General features: G+C 64.7%; 3 protein-coding genes across 9 annotated transcripts in view; 2 read left to right on the forward strand and 1 right to left on the reverse strand.

Annotated features, from left to right (window-relative positions):
- Positions 1–1,480, forward strand: part of ANAPC11 (anaphase promoting complex subunit 11) — a 5,038-nt gene extending 3,558 nt beyond the window's left edge. For all 5 annotated transcript variants that reach the window (XM_012656413.1, XM_012656410.1, XM_012656408.1 and 2 more), the window contains exon 3: positions 1,128–1,480. In XM_012656413.1, coding sequence (XP_012511867.1) covers positions 1,128–1,273 — 146 coding nt within the window. In that variant the 3' untranslated portion in view covers positions 1,274–1,480. The remainder of the gene's footprint in view (positions 1–1,127) is intronic.
- Positions 1,481–3,964: 2,484 nt separating this feature from the next.
- Positions 3,965–4,445, forward strand: NPB (neuropeptide B). Its single transcript, XM_012656414.1, has 2 exons — positions 3,965–4,213; positions 4,313–4,445. The coding sequence occupies exons 1-2, from the start codon at positions 3,971–3,973 to the stop codon at positions 4,439–4,441; spliced, it is 372 nt and encodes a 123-aa protein (XP_012511868.1). The 5' UTR covers positions 3,965–3,970; the 3' UTR covers positions 4,442–4,445.
- Positions 4,446–5,727: 1,282 nt separating this feature from the next.
- PCYT2 (phosphate cytidylyltransferase 2, ethanolamine) lies at positions 5,728–12,945 on the reverse strand. Of its 3 annotated transcripts, XM_012656416.1 has the most exons (15): positions 12,734–12,945; positions 11,114–11,202; positions 10,423–10,584; positions 10,152–10,218; positions 9,374–9,458; positions 9,156–9,200; positions 8,795–8,848; positions 8,263–8,401; positions 7,960–8,042; positions 7,580–7,657; positions 7,213–7,278; positions 7,010–7,075; positions 6,675–6,763; positions 6,339–6,457; positions 5,728–6,154 (listed from the first exon to the last, which is right to left on the reverse strand). In XM_012656416.1, exons 1-14 carry the CDS (start codon positions 12,820–12,822, stop codon positions 6,346–6,348), a joined length of 1,224 nt encoding a protein of 407 aa, XP_012511870.1. In that variant the 5' UTR covers positions 12,823–12,945; the 3' UTR covers positions 5,728–6,154; positions 6,339–6,345. The 3 variants fall into 3 exon arrangements, with proteins under 3 accessions (XP_012511870.1, XP_012511869.1, XP_012511871.1); XM_012656415.1 differs by having other exon boundaries at positions 5,729–6,457; XM_012656417.1 differs by lacking the exon at positions 8,795–8,848 and having other exon boundaries at positions 5,729–6,457.
- Positions 12,946–13,342: the final 397 nt, after the last annotated feature.

Consider the following 13,342-nt stretch of genomic DNA (forward strand, 5'->3'; position numbering starts at 1 on the left):
AGACTCCTGGGCTCAAGCGATCCTCCTGCTTCAGCCTCCCGAGTAGCTGGGACTACAGGCATGCGCCACCATGCCCGGCTAATTTTTCTATTTTTAGTTGTTTGGCCAATTTCTTTCTATTTTTAGTAGAGACGGGGTCTCACTCTTGCTCAGGTTGGTCTCAAACTCCTGAGCTCAAGCAATCCTCCCGCCTTAGCCTCCCAGAGTGCTGGGATTATAGGCGTGAGCCCCACGCCCGGCCAGAAAGATGTGATTTCACACAGAGTTCTGCTGAGGCTGGAAAGGCCCTGGCAGGGAGAGGGGTCTTAGAAGGGGCTGGAAGTAGGCATGAGGACCCCAACGTGGGAGCTGGGTCCAGGGGGAGTTGCTGTGCTCTGCTGGCACCAGCTGTTCCATTAGGTTTTCCAGGTTCTTCGAAATCAGGGACGCTCGTTTCTCTTGCTTGTGGGTGATATGGAGCGTCCTTCTCTGCACCAGGCCCTCTCCAAGGCACAGGGAGAGTATTTCTAGGCACAGGGGTCAAACCCTGCAGCCTGGCCTTGGAGGCGGGCCAGGCTACAGACAGGACCAAGATGGAAGGCAGTGCCGTGCTGCTGGCAGGGCCCTTTGGGACCAGCCTGTGAACACCACAGTGTCCCCACGCCCTTGTAGTGCACTGGATCCTGTCCCAGGGCCCCACCCCTCCTGCCCTTGATCAAGAGACTAACTGACCACCCAGATGGGTGTCTCCTTGGTGCCTCGACCACAGCATCACAGATCAGGGGTCTGCAGGTGGGATGACACAGGGACATCTGGTGGGCCAGGCCAGAGCTGCTCCTTCCTGACGCGGACTCAGAGGAGGCCCCTGGGCCCTGCCTGAGCGTCACTTGCCGAGGCCGGGGGAGACGACCGCTGTGGCGCCTGGGTGAGGCCTCGTCTCTCAAAGCCCTTGGCACCGCGTGTTTGCGTGAAGGCAGGCTGGTCGGGTAACTGCGTGGGTACCGGTCTGGGTTTCTGTCTCCTCTGAAACAAAAGAGGCTCTGGCACCCCATCTGCTATTTTGGGGTCCCTGTGCCTCCATCCCTGCCTGGCTTGTCACGTGTTCTGTGTGGCCAGCCCTCGCTCAGCTGTCCCCTCCTGCCCCGCAGGTAAGGTGCCCGGCGACGACTGCCCGCTGGTGTGGGGCCAGTGCTCCCACTGCTTCCATATGCACTGCATCCTCAAGTGGCTGCACGCGCAGCAGGCCCAGCAGCACTGCCCCATGTGCCGCCAGGAGTGGAAGTTCAAGGAGTGAGGGCGCCTGCCCCTCACCTCATGTGGCATCCTGAGACCCGGTCCCATGGTCTTCCGGACGGGACCAGTGGCTGTGGTCTCTGCTGGGGACAGGCCCCCAGGGGACCTGTGACAGGGTTGGAAAAAGGACTGGAGCTGCATCTGTTTTCCATCACAATGTTGATACTTTCATCCAATAAGTAAAACTCATTAAACTACTGGAACCTTGCCGGAGGCCTCTGAGTGTGTGTTTATATGAAAACTCATGAATAAACATCTCAGTGCCTCAAACCCTGAGTCACAACTCTGGGAGGACCAGACAGTGGGGCCTGGGGCAGGGCCTGTCTGGGCAAAGGCCCTGGGGTGTGTTTGTGCCCTCTCCCCTGATGGACGCCCAGCTGGGGCCCAAGGACCCTCCTTCAGGCCAGTTCTGTGGGACCCTGGCTGGGCACAGCTGGCAGCCGCTGCTCCTGGTGTCTCCTGGCAGAAGGCAGCTGTCCCTGAGCAGGCTCTGGTCACACTGAGGAGGCCGGGTACCCGAGGCTGCCAGGGCCATCTGTTCTCTCTGTCCCTTATCCCTCGCTTGGACTGAAGGTAGATCCTAGTCGGGGCTGGGCCTCCCCAGTGTAGGGGCCGATCTATGTCCTTTCATCAGGATGTGTGTCAGAGGAGGATGGCCTTCGGGAGGCTCCTTTGGGCACCTCTGTTCCCCACAACTCCTGAGGGGTGGTGGCCACAGGGGGGGTGGTGGCCACAAGGGGCGCAGCAGCCCCAGCCCTGGGGGTCTCCGGCAGCTTCTGGATGCAGACTGCCAGGGCTGTGTCCCCAGCAGCCCTAGGGATCAGTGCCCCGTGCCACTGCAGCCACTTCTACTCATCGTCCCTGTCCTCACAGCACTTTGGGAAATAGACCAGGCGTCGCCTGGGAGGGGCGGAGCCTCCCAGGCACCTGTGTGGCACTGAGTTGGCTGTGAGCTTTGAGCTTTGTCAGCCTGCCCAAAGGAGAGGAGGCCCTCACCGAACACGAAGGTCACCTGCCCCTCGCCCAGAAAGACAGGCACCAGGGACAACAGCATCTAAAGGAAGACGCATTGTGACCAGCATGTTTGGAAAGCATGAAATTGGGGGCCACCAAGTAAGCTTGATACTTAGTGCCACCCCAGGGGAGGGCTGGCTCCTGCCAGCTCTGCAAGCACTGTTACATCTCGCTAGTGCAGGCCGGACTGCGAAGCCCCTTGTCCATCCACAGTGACTCTGGATCTGGGCACTGGCACCTGCCCCCTGGAACCCAGGGGACCCGCACCTCAGAAGGTAAGACTGCGCCTCGCAGATGGGTGTGGCCTCCCAGGGCTGCAGAGGGGGGTGAGATCTATGGATTTGGAGCTTCCAGAGCTTTCCCTGACTGGGGTTCCAAGGACTTATTGGGGTCAGCCCCCGCAAGGTCTGGGCGTCACGTGCATCCTGGCCTGTTCCTGCCGCCTCCCCTCTCTCAAGTGCCCTGCACGCTCCTGAGGAACTTCTCCAAGGGAGTATGCTGAAACTTCGTCCTCTCTCTGGAACCTCTCCCCACGTGACAGAAGTGCCCACAAGGACTGTGTGCTTTGAGGCGCCAGGCTCACCTCTTAACTCTGGTGTGGCCACACAGCCTCCCTCAGCTTCCCAGCCACTTGGATTCCTTAAATTCTGGGATTCCTGGGTTCCAGCGGGGTCCTCTGTTCTTCTGGAGCTGGACACGTGGCCACCCGAAGGCCATGTGGACCTGGGATTCCCCAGCCCTGGAGCCTCTGCCCGAGGCTGTCCCTCAGCCACCCTCCCCAGGTGGGCACAGAGCTCCTGGGCCTCCCCACTACTGTCGCCCGGGAGCACCCCCACGAGCTCCATTTCCCTTGATGCAGGACTGTGTCCTGTTCTCCTCCAGGGCCTTGGCTGGAGGTACCTGACCTCCCGCTGGGCAGCATCTCCTTCCCTTTGTGACCAGAGCGTTTGGGCTGTTTGCTGAGTGAATGGAGAGAAGGCTCAAGGTGCACACAAACACAGAGGCTCCCGGGCCACCCTGCCCCAGAGCAGAGCTGGGCAGGGCGGGCGCTTCCACATCCCAGGCCAGGGACCTGCAGCCTATGGTCTCTAGGTCTGGTTTGCCTGAGGCTGGGACCTGGCCTCACAGCCCTCCTAGAAGACCCGGATGGTAGCAGCCCTGTTAGCAGAACACCCACCATGGGCACGAAACATGACGGCCCCATACCCTCCTGTGGACTTTATCAAAAAGCCCTGGGCCCTGAGGTCTGTTCCCCTTTAGGGTGGGAGAAGTCGCTCCCTGGGCTCTCTCCAGCCTCAGGACCGCCGGGCACTCCTGCGGGCGGGGAGACTCCCAGGGCTGGTGCACCCTCCGGCTGGCTGGGGACTCATGCCCACTAACCCTGCTCCCCCGCAGCCCAAGCAAGGCCTGAAGCAACGGCCGGCGGGCCGGGGCGCGGGAGGGGGCGCCGCGCTCCCACCAGCGCCAGACCCCTGGCGGGCTCCAGCCTCCCCTGCGCCTGCGGGCGCGGACGGGCGCAGCTTCTCCCCTGGGACGGGGAGGCACGACAGGTCCTCTGCGCGCACCCCCAGCCTGTTCCTCCTGCATCTCCGCCCCCCGCACCTCCGCCCCGCCCCGCCAAAGATATAAGGCGCGGCGCAGGCGGCGGCCGCTCCAAGCCCCGACGCCCCTTGCCCGCGTCCCCATGGCCCGGCCCGCGACGCTGGCGGCTGCCACCCTGGCGCTGTGCCTGCTGCTGGCGCCGCCCGGCCGCGCGTGGTACAAGCAGGCGGCCGGACCCAGCTACTACTCGGTGGGCCGGGCCGCGGGGCTGCTGTCCGGCTTCCGCAGGTCCCCGTACGCGCGGCGCTCCGAGCCCTCCGTCGGGGGGACACCCCTGGCCGCTGCCGCCACCGTCCCGGAGCTGCGCCCCAGCCTGCGGAGCCTCGTGAGTGCAGCTTGGGGCGCAGGCGCGGACGAGCCTCGGGCCGGGGGTCTCGGGGTGGGGACGCAGGCGGCCCCCTTAGCCTCCTCACGCCCACCCCAGGCCGTGTGTGTCAAGGACGTCACCCCAAACTTGCGGAGCTGCGAGCGACTCCCCGACGGCCGCGGGACCTTCCAGTGCAAGGCGGACGTCTTCCTGTCGCTGCGCGCAGCCGACTGCCGCGGGGCCTGAGCCCCCCACCTGACGCCAGGACCTCGCCTGGCCCCCGCTGCCCACCCCCCTGACGCCACTGTCCCGCTGGGGGTCCCCCAGACCCTTTCCTGCACGGGATGGCCCCCCAAATACTACTGTCCTACACCACCCACCCACAGTAAATGGCTAAATGAATAAATAAGTAAAGCCGGCCCAGGAGTGAGGTTTGCTGGAGGGATGGCAGGGGAGTCGTGGAGGGGACAAGAGGACCACACCAGGGTGGCTTGGGCCACCAGACCCACCCACCAAGCTGGGCACAACCCTGGTTCCACCTGCGGGAGCCCTGGCCTGCCCTCCCCCTACACCACTCAGGCAAACTTGGCAGGTAGGTTCCCACCCCACACTCGGGGGCTTCCAGGTCTCCAAACCAAACGCTCAGAAGCTGACTTTAGTCTCCTTCAGAGCATGAACGGAGCCTCCGGCTGGGCTCAGTGCGAGGGTGCAGGGAAGGAATCCTGAGCCTGTGGGGCACCTGTGGCTGGACATGACCGCCCCCTGCCCAGGGCCATGGGTGGGTTCTCACCTCACCTGCATGCGCGTCTCTGGGGCACTGACCTGGGCCCCACCTGCTGCTGAGGACATAGTGCCCAGTCCCACCTCTGCCCTCCCCCTCGTCCAGCGGCCAGCTGGCTTCTGTGCCCTCGTCCGTGTAAGTCTACAGGGGAGCCCCCCGTCCGGGGGTCTGAGCGTGGGAGTGCCGCCACCACTCTGCTCCTGAAGGTGGGGCCCAGTGGGGCTGGGGCTGGGACAGCAGGCGGAGGCCCCGGGCTGGCACGCACGCGGCTCCTGCGCAGGACGAGGCAGACCTCAGACAGCGGAATTGAAAGAAGGGGAAGGGAAGGGCAGGCCCCTGGGGCTGAGCTGCAGGGGTGCTGGCCCCTATGGCTCAGCAGGTTCAGGGCAGAAGCCTTCCTGGAGGGAAGGGGGGTTGGGCTGAAAAAATTTACTGTCCCAGTCCTCACAGTGAACACACCAAGACCAACCAGTCTATCGCCTCCCCAGACACCACGAGGCTGCCATGAGAGCTCTGCGGGCTCCCCACGGCGCCAAGGGGGCCCTGACTTGGCTGCAGGAGATGGAGATTTGGTGGCTCCACAGAGGGGCTGCAGGGGCAAGCCCCCCATCTGCCAACTGGGCTCCCGCCCATCCCTCTTCTAGTGTCCCCTGCGGTTGGGGGCAGCCCGAGGCAGCACGGGGGTGGGGCCTGGGGGCCCACTGGCCACCAGGCTGCCCGCCGTCTTCCTCCCTGCCGGTGCATGGTGGGAGCAGGGATGCACGGGGGTCCCTGATCCTTCCCAGCAGGGCGGGGCCTGACACAGCACTGCCCACCGGGCTTTATTAGGTTGTACCGAAGAGGTTGACAGCGGCCAGTGAGGTGCAGGACTGAGCAGCCCGTGTGGAGAGCAGCAGAGCTGGCCAGGGAGTAGGGCTTCTAGCGCTGGGACAAGCCACGGGGCAGAGGGCACCCACTTGGGAGGTGGCATGGGCTGCACCCTGAGAAGGGGGCGCCCCTGGGTCACTACTCCCTGAAGCCCTCTGCACTGGACCTCCCGCCAAAGCTGGGTGGGCAGGCGGTAGAATGGAGAACGCAAGCAAACAGACGTGCAGGCCGCCGCTGCCCGTCCTGTGTGCTGGGCTGCTCCCCTCTGCCAGATGCCCTCTCTGAGCAGCTTAGCGGTAAGGGCTGAGCACCTGCAGCGAAACAGGCACCTTGCAGGCAGGTGGGAGGCCGAGTCCCTGCCAACCCCAGTGTCCCCCTAGCCAGGACAATTAGAGAGGTGGCACTGCAGCTTCCTTAAGAACCGTGAGCGCCAAACCCCAATGCACAGAAGCAGGGCAGGCAGGGCGGGCCGGCTGCGGGCTCTCCACGACTGAGCCCCAGGTCAAAAGCTGCCATCGTTCTCCGCTGAGGGCTGCACCTCCTGCTGTCTCATGGCCTCCAGGAAGGCCAGCTCCTTGGCTTCTTTCTTCTGGTTTCGTGCCTCATACTCTAACCTGGGGGGCCAGGCTGGATGAGCTCAGCAAGGTGTCACACACGCACCCCCCATCTCACCGGTTTTTTTTTGAGACAGTCTTGCTGTCTCCTGGGCTGGAGCGCAGTGGCGTCATCATAGCTCACTGCAGCCTCCAACTCCTGGGCTCAAGTGATCCTCCCGCCTCAGCCTCCCAGAGTGCTGGGACCACAGGCATGCGCCACCATGCCCGGCCTCACCTGTTCTTGATAATCCTCTGGACAATGAGGTCCGTGGTAAGGTCACTGCCGCTGTCAATCTGACAGAAGATGCCTCTTCTCTTGGGCTCCTGAAGGCCCGGAGGGGGGAGATGAGGTCGCCCCCGACCTCGCAGAGACTAGCCCAGCTTCCCTGCCCCAGAGGGAGACCAGCACCCGGGGCCCATGGGTGCAACAGCTCCTGCCGCCTCACCCCACGAGGCAGTCAGAGCACAGTGGTCACTGTGCCACTTTCCAGGCAGGCATTAGGGGGCATTACATGCCTGGAAAGTGCCAAATGGCAGCCCCTGCGCCCAGCGAGGGCCAGCACAACCCACCTGGTACGGGTCAGAGCCATCCCTGTCAGGCACGATCTCTGTCTTCCCGTGACATACCAGGTCCACCTGAAGGAGGAGTGGGGGTCAGGTGCCCTCCCCAGGGGAGGCCTGGGGGGCTGGCCCTGCCCCTCCGCAGCCCAGGTACCTCCTGAGCCCTGCCTGGGGGCAGCTGCATGACACTCCCAGCCCTCCCCCAGCCTCACCTTGAAGTGGCTCAGGAGCTCTGATGTGACTGCGTATGGGGCCCCGATCACCACTTCCGACACATACTGTGGGGACAGTGAGCACGGCGTCTTGCTTGGTCCCCGCTCCTGGCAAGCCAGGCCAGAGGGTGCTGGGAGATGGCCCCGGACGCAGGGCTGAGGCCTTCAGGGTCACGTGAGCGGGGACACGGGCAGAGCGTTGGGCTGGCAGCCTCCTCGGTGAGGCCCGACCACCCCTCTTCCGCCTGACCCAACAGGGGCTGCCGGGCAGCGCTGTGCCCTGGCTCGGGGAGACCCTGGAAGGAGTCGCTGGGGGACGGGGGACACCCCCACCCCCTACGTCCAGGGCTGGCTGTGGGGCGCTCACCCGGCAGGCCAGCACGCTCAGGGTGCGCTCGTGCAGGTTCATGATGGGGTAGTTCTTCCCCTTGTAGTGATTCACCTCCTGGGGCGGAGCGAGGGGGCTCAGCTCAAGGACCACAGTAAGCGGGCACGCGCCCTCTTAGCTGTCCCTTGTGGCAAGGCGGGAAAGGTGACCACTCTCCTGGGGACACCCTGGGCAGGACAACCCTGGGTCCTAACAGCCCAAGCTCATGCCCCAGGGTCTCCTTTGTTTTCACCAGGCACCTGGGGCCTCGTTCCTCCAGAGACCGCCGGTGCCAGCACCAGGGCAGGAGCCCCTTGAGGGCCTCTACAGCCCACCAGCCACCCAGGGCGCCAGGGGAGGGAGTGGCACGGGACAGTGACCTGATCGAAGTGCAAGCCCGCGATGACGTAGGGCCTGTCTGCCAGCCTGTGCACCTTCTCCAGGAAGTCCACGTGCCCGATGTCTGCACCCAGGTCAAGAAGCAACATCGCAGACGGGGTTGGGGGCAGAGCCTGCAGGAGCCAGGTGCTCTGGTTTCTAGGACAGCTCACGCCCACCAGCCTCGCCACCCTGCTCCTTGCTGATGGCTGCTCCCCTGTATCCCAGCCCGGTCGGGGAGCCCTGAGGTGCCCAGGTCCTGCCCCATGTGGCGTGGGTGTGAAGCAGCAGAGGTCAGAGGATACGGAACAAGTCGAAGGCGCCAGCCACATAGATGACTGTCTCCCCTGGCTGCGGCTCCTTCCCAGAAGCAAACTGGATGATCTTCTGCGATGTCTGCAGAAACTGGGACACCCCCGTCCAAGGGTTCCGCCCCCCAGGGCACTGTAAGCCAAGAGAGGAGCTGGTCACCAGCAGAGGCCTACCAGGCCTCACCTGGCCCCTGCCCCAGGGCCACTCTTGAGCCTGGGCTGCCTGTGCCCACCCATCCGCCTGCCCTGGGAGCTGCTGCAGCTGCTCTGCAGGCCAGGGCTGCAAATCCCCTGCAGAGCCTGCCAGCAACCCGGCGGCCCTTGCCGTCCCAGGAAGGGGCAGGGGACACATTACTGCCAGGCCAGGCAGCAGGCAGGACCGTGGCACCAGCCTGTGGCCACAGCAGGCACCGCAGCAACATGACCTCAGCCCGGCGAAGGACCACCGGGAGGAGGCGCAGAGCCCTGTGGCCGGCAGACACAGCTCTCGGGGGCACCCAGCACCCTGAGGCCGCTGACTGGTCACCTGGGAGAAGCCTTCTGAGGAAAGTGTGTTCCCGGCAGATGTCGGGTGAGGGGGCTACAAAGGGAGAAAGGGCCAGGCCGCTTGGTTAGAGGCCACCTGTCCGTGGCAGTCCTTGTTCTGCCTCCAGTAGCGGCTGCTGTGACTGGCCAGCCAAAGCCAGCTCTTGCCTGCCCTCCCTCCCAGCATCCACCAGCTGGCTCAGCCTGGCGGTCAGTACCTGGTCATCGCCAGGAAGGGAGAGCGGAGGCTGAGGCTCTGGGCTAGGCTTTGCCCAAGGGTGGCCGGGGCGGCTGGGGAAGAGGCCCCACGGCAGCCGAGCAGCAGCTCTGTGCCTGGGGGTGGGCAGACGGGCCACGCTCACCTTGCCGAAACTGTCCGCGTACTCCCGGTACTCAGAGGACATCTCCTGCACAGGGGCAGAGCGGGGCTGAGGGGCCTTGCCCTTCAGACGTGGCCAAGCCAGGAGCAGGCAGGGGAAGGGAGGGTGGGCACGATGGCCCCGAGGAGGCAGAGAGGGGCTCCCTCCCTCCCCACAGCACCCTCCACCCGGGACCTCAGGGATTCAGTGCCCCCCCTCACCTGGCTGCTGTGATGGGCCTTGGTCACCAGCAGCATGCGGCCCACAAGGTCTGTGGTGGACACTCCCTGTGTGCGCTTGCATTCCCTGGGGGACAGAGGTGGCATTGGATTGGGACACATTCCTGAGGCTTGGCCTCCAACTAACACGACCTAGGGACACTGGCAGTCTTGCTCAGGGCAAAACCCATGGCTGCTCTGTCTTGGCCACAGCAGAAAACCTAGACCAAGACGTGGGGGGCCACTGTGCTTTCCATGACTGAGGGATTGACAAGAGCACAGAAGAGACCCCAAGTGTGCGGTGTGGGTGGGCAGGCTAGACTGGGGTGGTGGCTCTGGTCCCCCTTCTTCCACCTGCCCCTGGCTGCCCTCATGCCCAGGTCCTGCTTGGCTGTGCTGTGCCCGCGAAGGGCACTCCAGGCTGCACCATCCCCTGTAGGAGCCACCAGCCACGTGGTTCTTTAAGTTGAAGTTAATTAAGATAAACAGTCAGCGCCCTGTGGCACCAGCCATTCAAGAGTTGCTCAAGGCCTGTGGTTACCGCAGGACAGCCCGACCTCGAAGGTCACCCCAGCACAGCACTGCTCTGGAGCCCCGGGGCCACAGGTGGGGACCCCACACTATGACGGCACCTCCCTCTCTCCGGTTCCCAGTCGTGGCCATGAGAAACACTAGTCCTGGGCCCAGACGCTGCCCTCATGGGCCACTGGGAACCAGCAAAGAAAGCTGGGAGGGAACCCCAAGCCCTGCGCTTGAACGGCAGGGTCATGTGAGGACTCACCTGTACCTCCCAGCCTGCTTCACCTCCTCGTAGGTGTCCCGGCCATCTACAGTTAGAGTGATGTCATCTAAGCAGTGATACGGACAAGAACAAGGATTCTTAACCCAAAGCCGTGAAAACCTCAGGGGCCCAGGACCCTCAAGGTCCCCAGCGAGACCCAGTGTACATGTGCCTGTCTCTGGGGAAGCACCAAAGGGCTCGGAGGTCGCGTCTGATCCTGAGCCCGCCTGGCTTCCCCAGGCCCCGCAGCCCCCAGCCCCTGCCCACTCACTGCCGTGAACACAGAAGTCGCAGTTGTACTTGTCCAGCGTCTCCAGCGTGGTGACGTAGGGAGCTGCAGGCACCACCTCGTCCACCCACTTGATGGCCTGCACCATCTTGTACCTCTCCTCCTGGGTGAACACTGGGGGCCCCTTGTGCTTGGAGATCTCCTCTAGGGCCAAAGAAAAGGAAGAGGACAAGACAGTGACACCAGCTCGCCTGACCCCTTCTGTAGGAGCCCCTTCCCAGCACCACGCTGTGACCACGCGTGAGAGCTTTTGGTGGGCAGCACGTCTCTCAGGAGCCCTCAGCCCACAATGGCAGGACCGCTGCTCCGCCCGCGTGGCCAGCACGGGTCCTGGAGACCCGCTGCTGTACAGCTGGACGGCTCCCTCATCCAGTGGGGGTCTCAGCAAAACCAGGGGCTCCTTCTGATGAGTGGCACTCCCTTCCTGAGGCCTCGGGAGCCAGGTCGGGGTGGTAGGAAGTGGGGGACACAACCATGGACTCCACCAGCCCCCTCCTCCTCTAGCTCAGGACAGCAGGTGCAAGACGAGAAAGGCTTCCTCGGACCATCCTCAGATGGGGGTGGGTGGAGCCTGACCTGCCCGCTCCCAGGGTCCTCAGGCTTTTGGTCGACAGATGTGGCCCCCAGCTGGGCTATGGGGGCAGTGGATGGGCAAGGCGGCCCCACACCTTACCATCAGTGTGCACACCCACAATAAGGTAGTCGCCCATGGCCCGTGCCTGGCGCAGCTGGTTTGAGTGGCCGTAATGCACCATGTCATAGCTGTGGAGACAGACAGAATGGCTAGTCTGTATGCTGAGGAGGGTGGAGACCAGGTGGCCCTGTGTGGGGCTGGGGTTGGTGGCACAGCTTTGCTTCAACCGAGGACTCCTTAGGAAGCCTCCCAGAGAAGCTGCCGCTGGGAACAGCTCCCTGTAACCCAGCTGGGCTTTCAGAAAGGCAATAGGTGCTCAGCTCCCCACATTGCCGGTGTCAGATCTAGCAAGGGTGGTGGGCTCAGGGACAAGGCCTGCTGGGTCCAGAAGGCCAGCGGGTGCATGGAACAGACTCATCCCACACTGCGGATTGTGCTCTGCCTTGATGTTTCCCCTCTGCAAACACAAACTACTGTGGGCAAAGTCACTTCAAACTTTAAAGTTAATTCTGGGGGCAGGGTTAGAGTCTGCACTACCCTGAGACAAGGGGACAGTCCCTGGCGCTAACATGAAACAAAAAATCCAAACAAACAACAAGGGCCTGAGAATAACTGGCTTTGAAAATCCCGTTTCCCACTCCCTCTTGGCCGCTGAAACTCAAGGAGGCTTAGCTCTCTGGCGAATAAGCACTTCATTGTCACCTGGCTCTAAGCTTTTATCCGAAAATCCTGTCTGGTGAACACCCAAGCCCAAGGCTGTACCAACCCTGTACCACCAGGCCCTGGGGCTGCCTCCCTGTGCCCAGAACAACCCCAAGCCTCCCTGTGGACCTGGCCCTCGCTTCTGCTTCTGTGAGTAAATGAAGCCGTCCCTGCTTCTCCAGCGAGTCGGGGGACCAGGTGACCTGGGGCAGCCCCACGCATGGACAGAGCTGTTCTACTCAGTGCCCACTGCCTCCTCCTAGAGTGGCCACTCACCACCCCCGCCACAGCGCCTGGGGCCCTGGCAGACAGCAGGGTGCCCACAGGACAGGCTGCTGGGGGGAGCAGGGGTCAGAGGCTGGGCCAAGGGAAGCAGAGCACAGAACGGGGTGGCACTGGGTCTAGTCACTCTAGCCTACGGCCCACGGTGAACGGGAGCGCAGCCAGAGCCAAGGTCAGAGTCCACTGACAAAAAGCCGCTCCTTCTCCCTGAGGTGACTGAGGCACAGAGAAGCACAGGGCCTGCCTGGTCGCCTCGCAAGCCCTGCGCCACCCAGGTAGGGGCTGTCTCTCCCCACTCCCACGGAGTAAAGCACGTGAAAGCACCGCAGGCAGCGAGTTACCAGCAAAGGTCAGTCTTTCTTCTACTTGTTGACAGCCCCAAACTTGCCTTAAAACGCCGCCCTGCCTGCCTGGCCAGAGAGACCGCCGGCGTTCCGCCCCGACCCAGCCCGGCTGCGGCGGGCCCGGGAGCCCGCGGAAAGCGCAGCGGCCAGGACATCCCCGCTCCCGAGCCCCCCGCCAGGGCTAACCGGCAGGCCGCGCTGGGACTCTGCCCCGGGCGCCAGACCCGCCGGGCCGGGCGCGCGACGCCACCCAGGCGCGGGCCGGTCCCCGCAACCGCCGGCGCAGCCCCGGAAGGACACCGGCCCCGGCGCCCCGCCCGCCCGCGCTCACCAGCCGTCGCACCACACCCTCACGGGGCGCCTATCCCCCGGGCCCGGCCGCTCCGCGCCGCCCGCCGCCCCGCGCCCGTTCCGGATCATGGCCACGCAGCGGCGGCGCGGCACCGCAGGCAGCCCCCGGAGACTCCGAGCGCCCGGCTGCCACCCCGCCCCGCGCACGCGCCGCCGCCGTCACGCGGGCCTCACCCGCCGCGCGTGGCCAATGGCGTGCGCCGCCCCGCCCCTGCCCGTGAAGACCCCGCCCCGCCCCGCCGCGCGCGGCCAACGGCGTGCACCGCCCTACCGGAGCCCCGCCCCTAGCGGCCAATGGCGTGCACCTCCGGGCCGGGCCCCGCCCACGGGCACCGCCCCCTGCTTAGACTCAGGGGAGGGAGGCGGAGCATCACCGCGGGGTGGGCTCAGCCGCTTTCACCCTGCACCGCCCACAGGTCCCACCCACGGCCCCCTCCTGCTCACACCGGGCCCCACACCTGGCAGCAGGGAGGCCGGGGAGCACCGCGGATTGGGCTCAGCCGCTTTCACCCGGCCCCGCCCAAGGCCCCGCCCCCTGCCGCAGCACCGCCGGGGGTGGGCTCAGTGCCCTTTCACTCTCGGCCGCCAG

The sequence above is a fragment of the Propithecus coquereli genome, unplaced genomic scaffold (genome assembly GCF_000956105.1).
Source record: "Propithecus coquereli isolate 6110/MARCELLA unplaced genomic scaffold, Pcoq_1.0 Scaffold501, whole genome shotgun sequence".
NCBI classification, from domain to species: domain Eukaryota; kingdom Metazoa; phylum Chordata; class Mammalia; order Primates; family Indriidae; genus Propithecus; species Propithecus coquereli.

What these genes read in the sequence shown, in the direction of transcription:
- PCYT2 (XM_012656416.1), bottom strand. Translation starts at nt 12,822, where the DNA reads ATGATCCGGAACGGGCGCGGGGCGGCGGGCGGCGCGGAGCGGCCGGGC. An exon ending in CGACTTCTGTGTTCACGGCA is followed by an intron (nt 10,219 to 10,422) that starts GTGAGTGGGCAG and finishes ATCACTGCTTAG; the next exon opens with ATGACATCACTCTAACTGTA. An exon ending in ATGGCTCTGACCCGTACCAG is followed by an intron (nt 6,764 to 7,009) that starts GTGGGTTGTGCT and finishes CCGGGCCTTCAG; the next exon opens with GAGCCCAAGAGAAGAGGCAT.
- NPB (XM_012656414.1), top strand. Translation starts at nt 3,971, where the DNA reads ATGGCCCGGCCCGCGACGCTGGCGGCTGCCACCCTGGCGCTGTGCCTG. An exon ending in GCCCCAGCCTGCGGAGCCTC is followed by an intron (nt 4,214 to 4,312) that starts GTGAGTGCAGCT and finishes CGCCCACCCCAG; the next exon opens with GCCGTGTGTGTCAAGGACGT.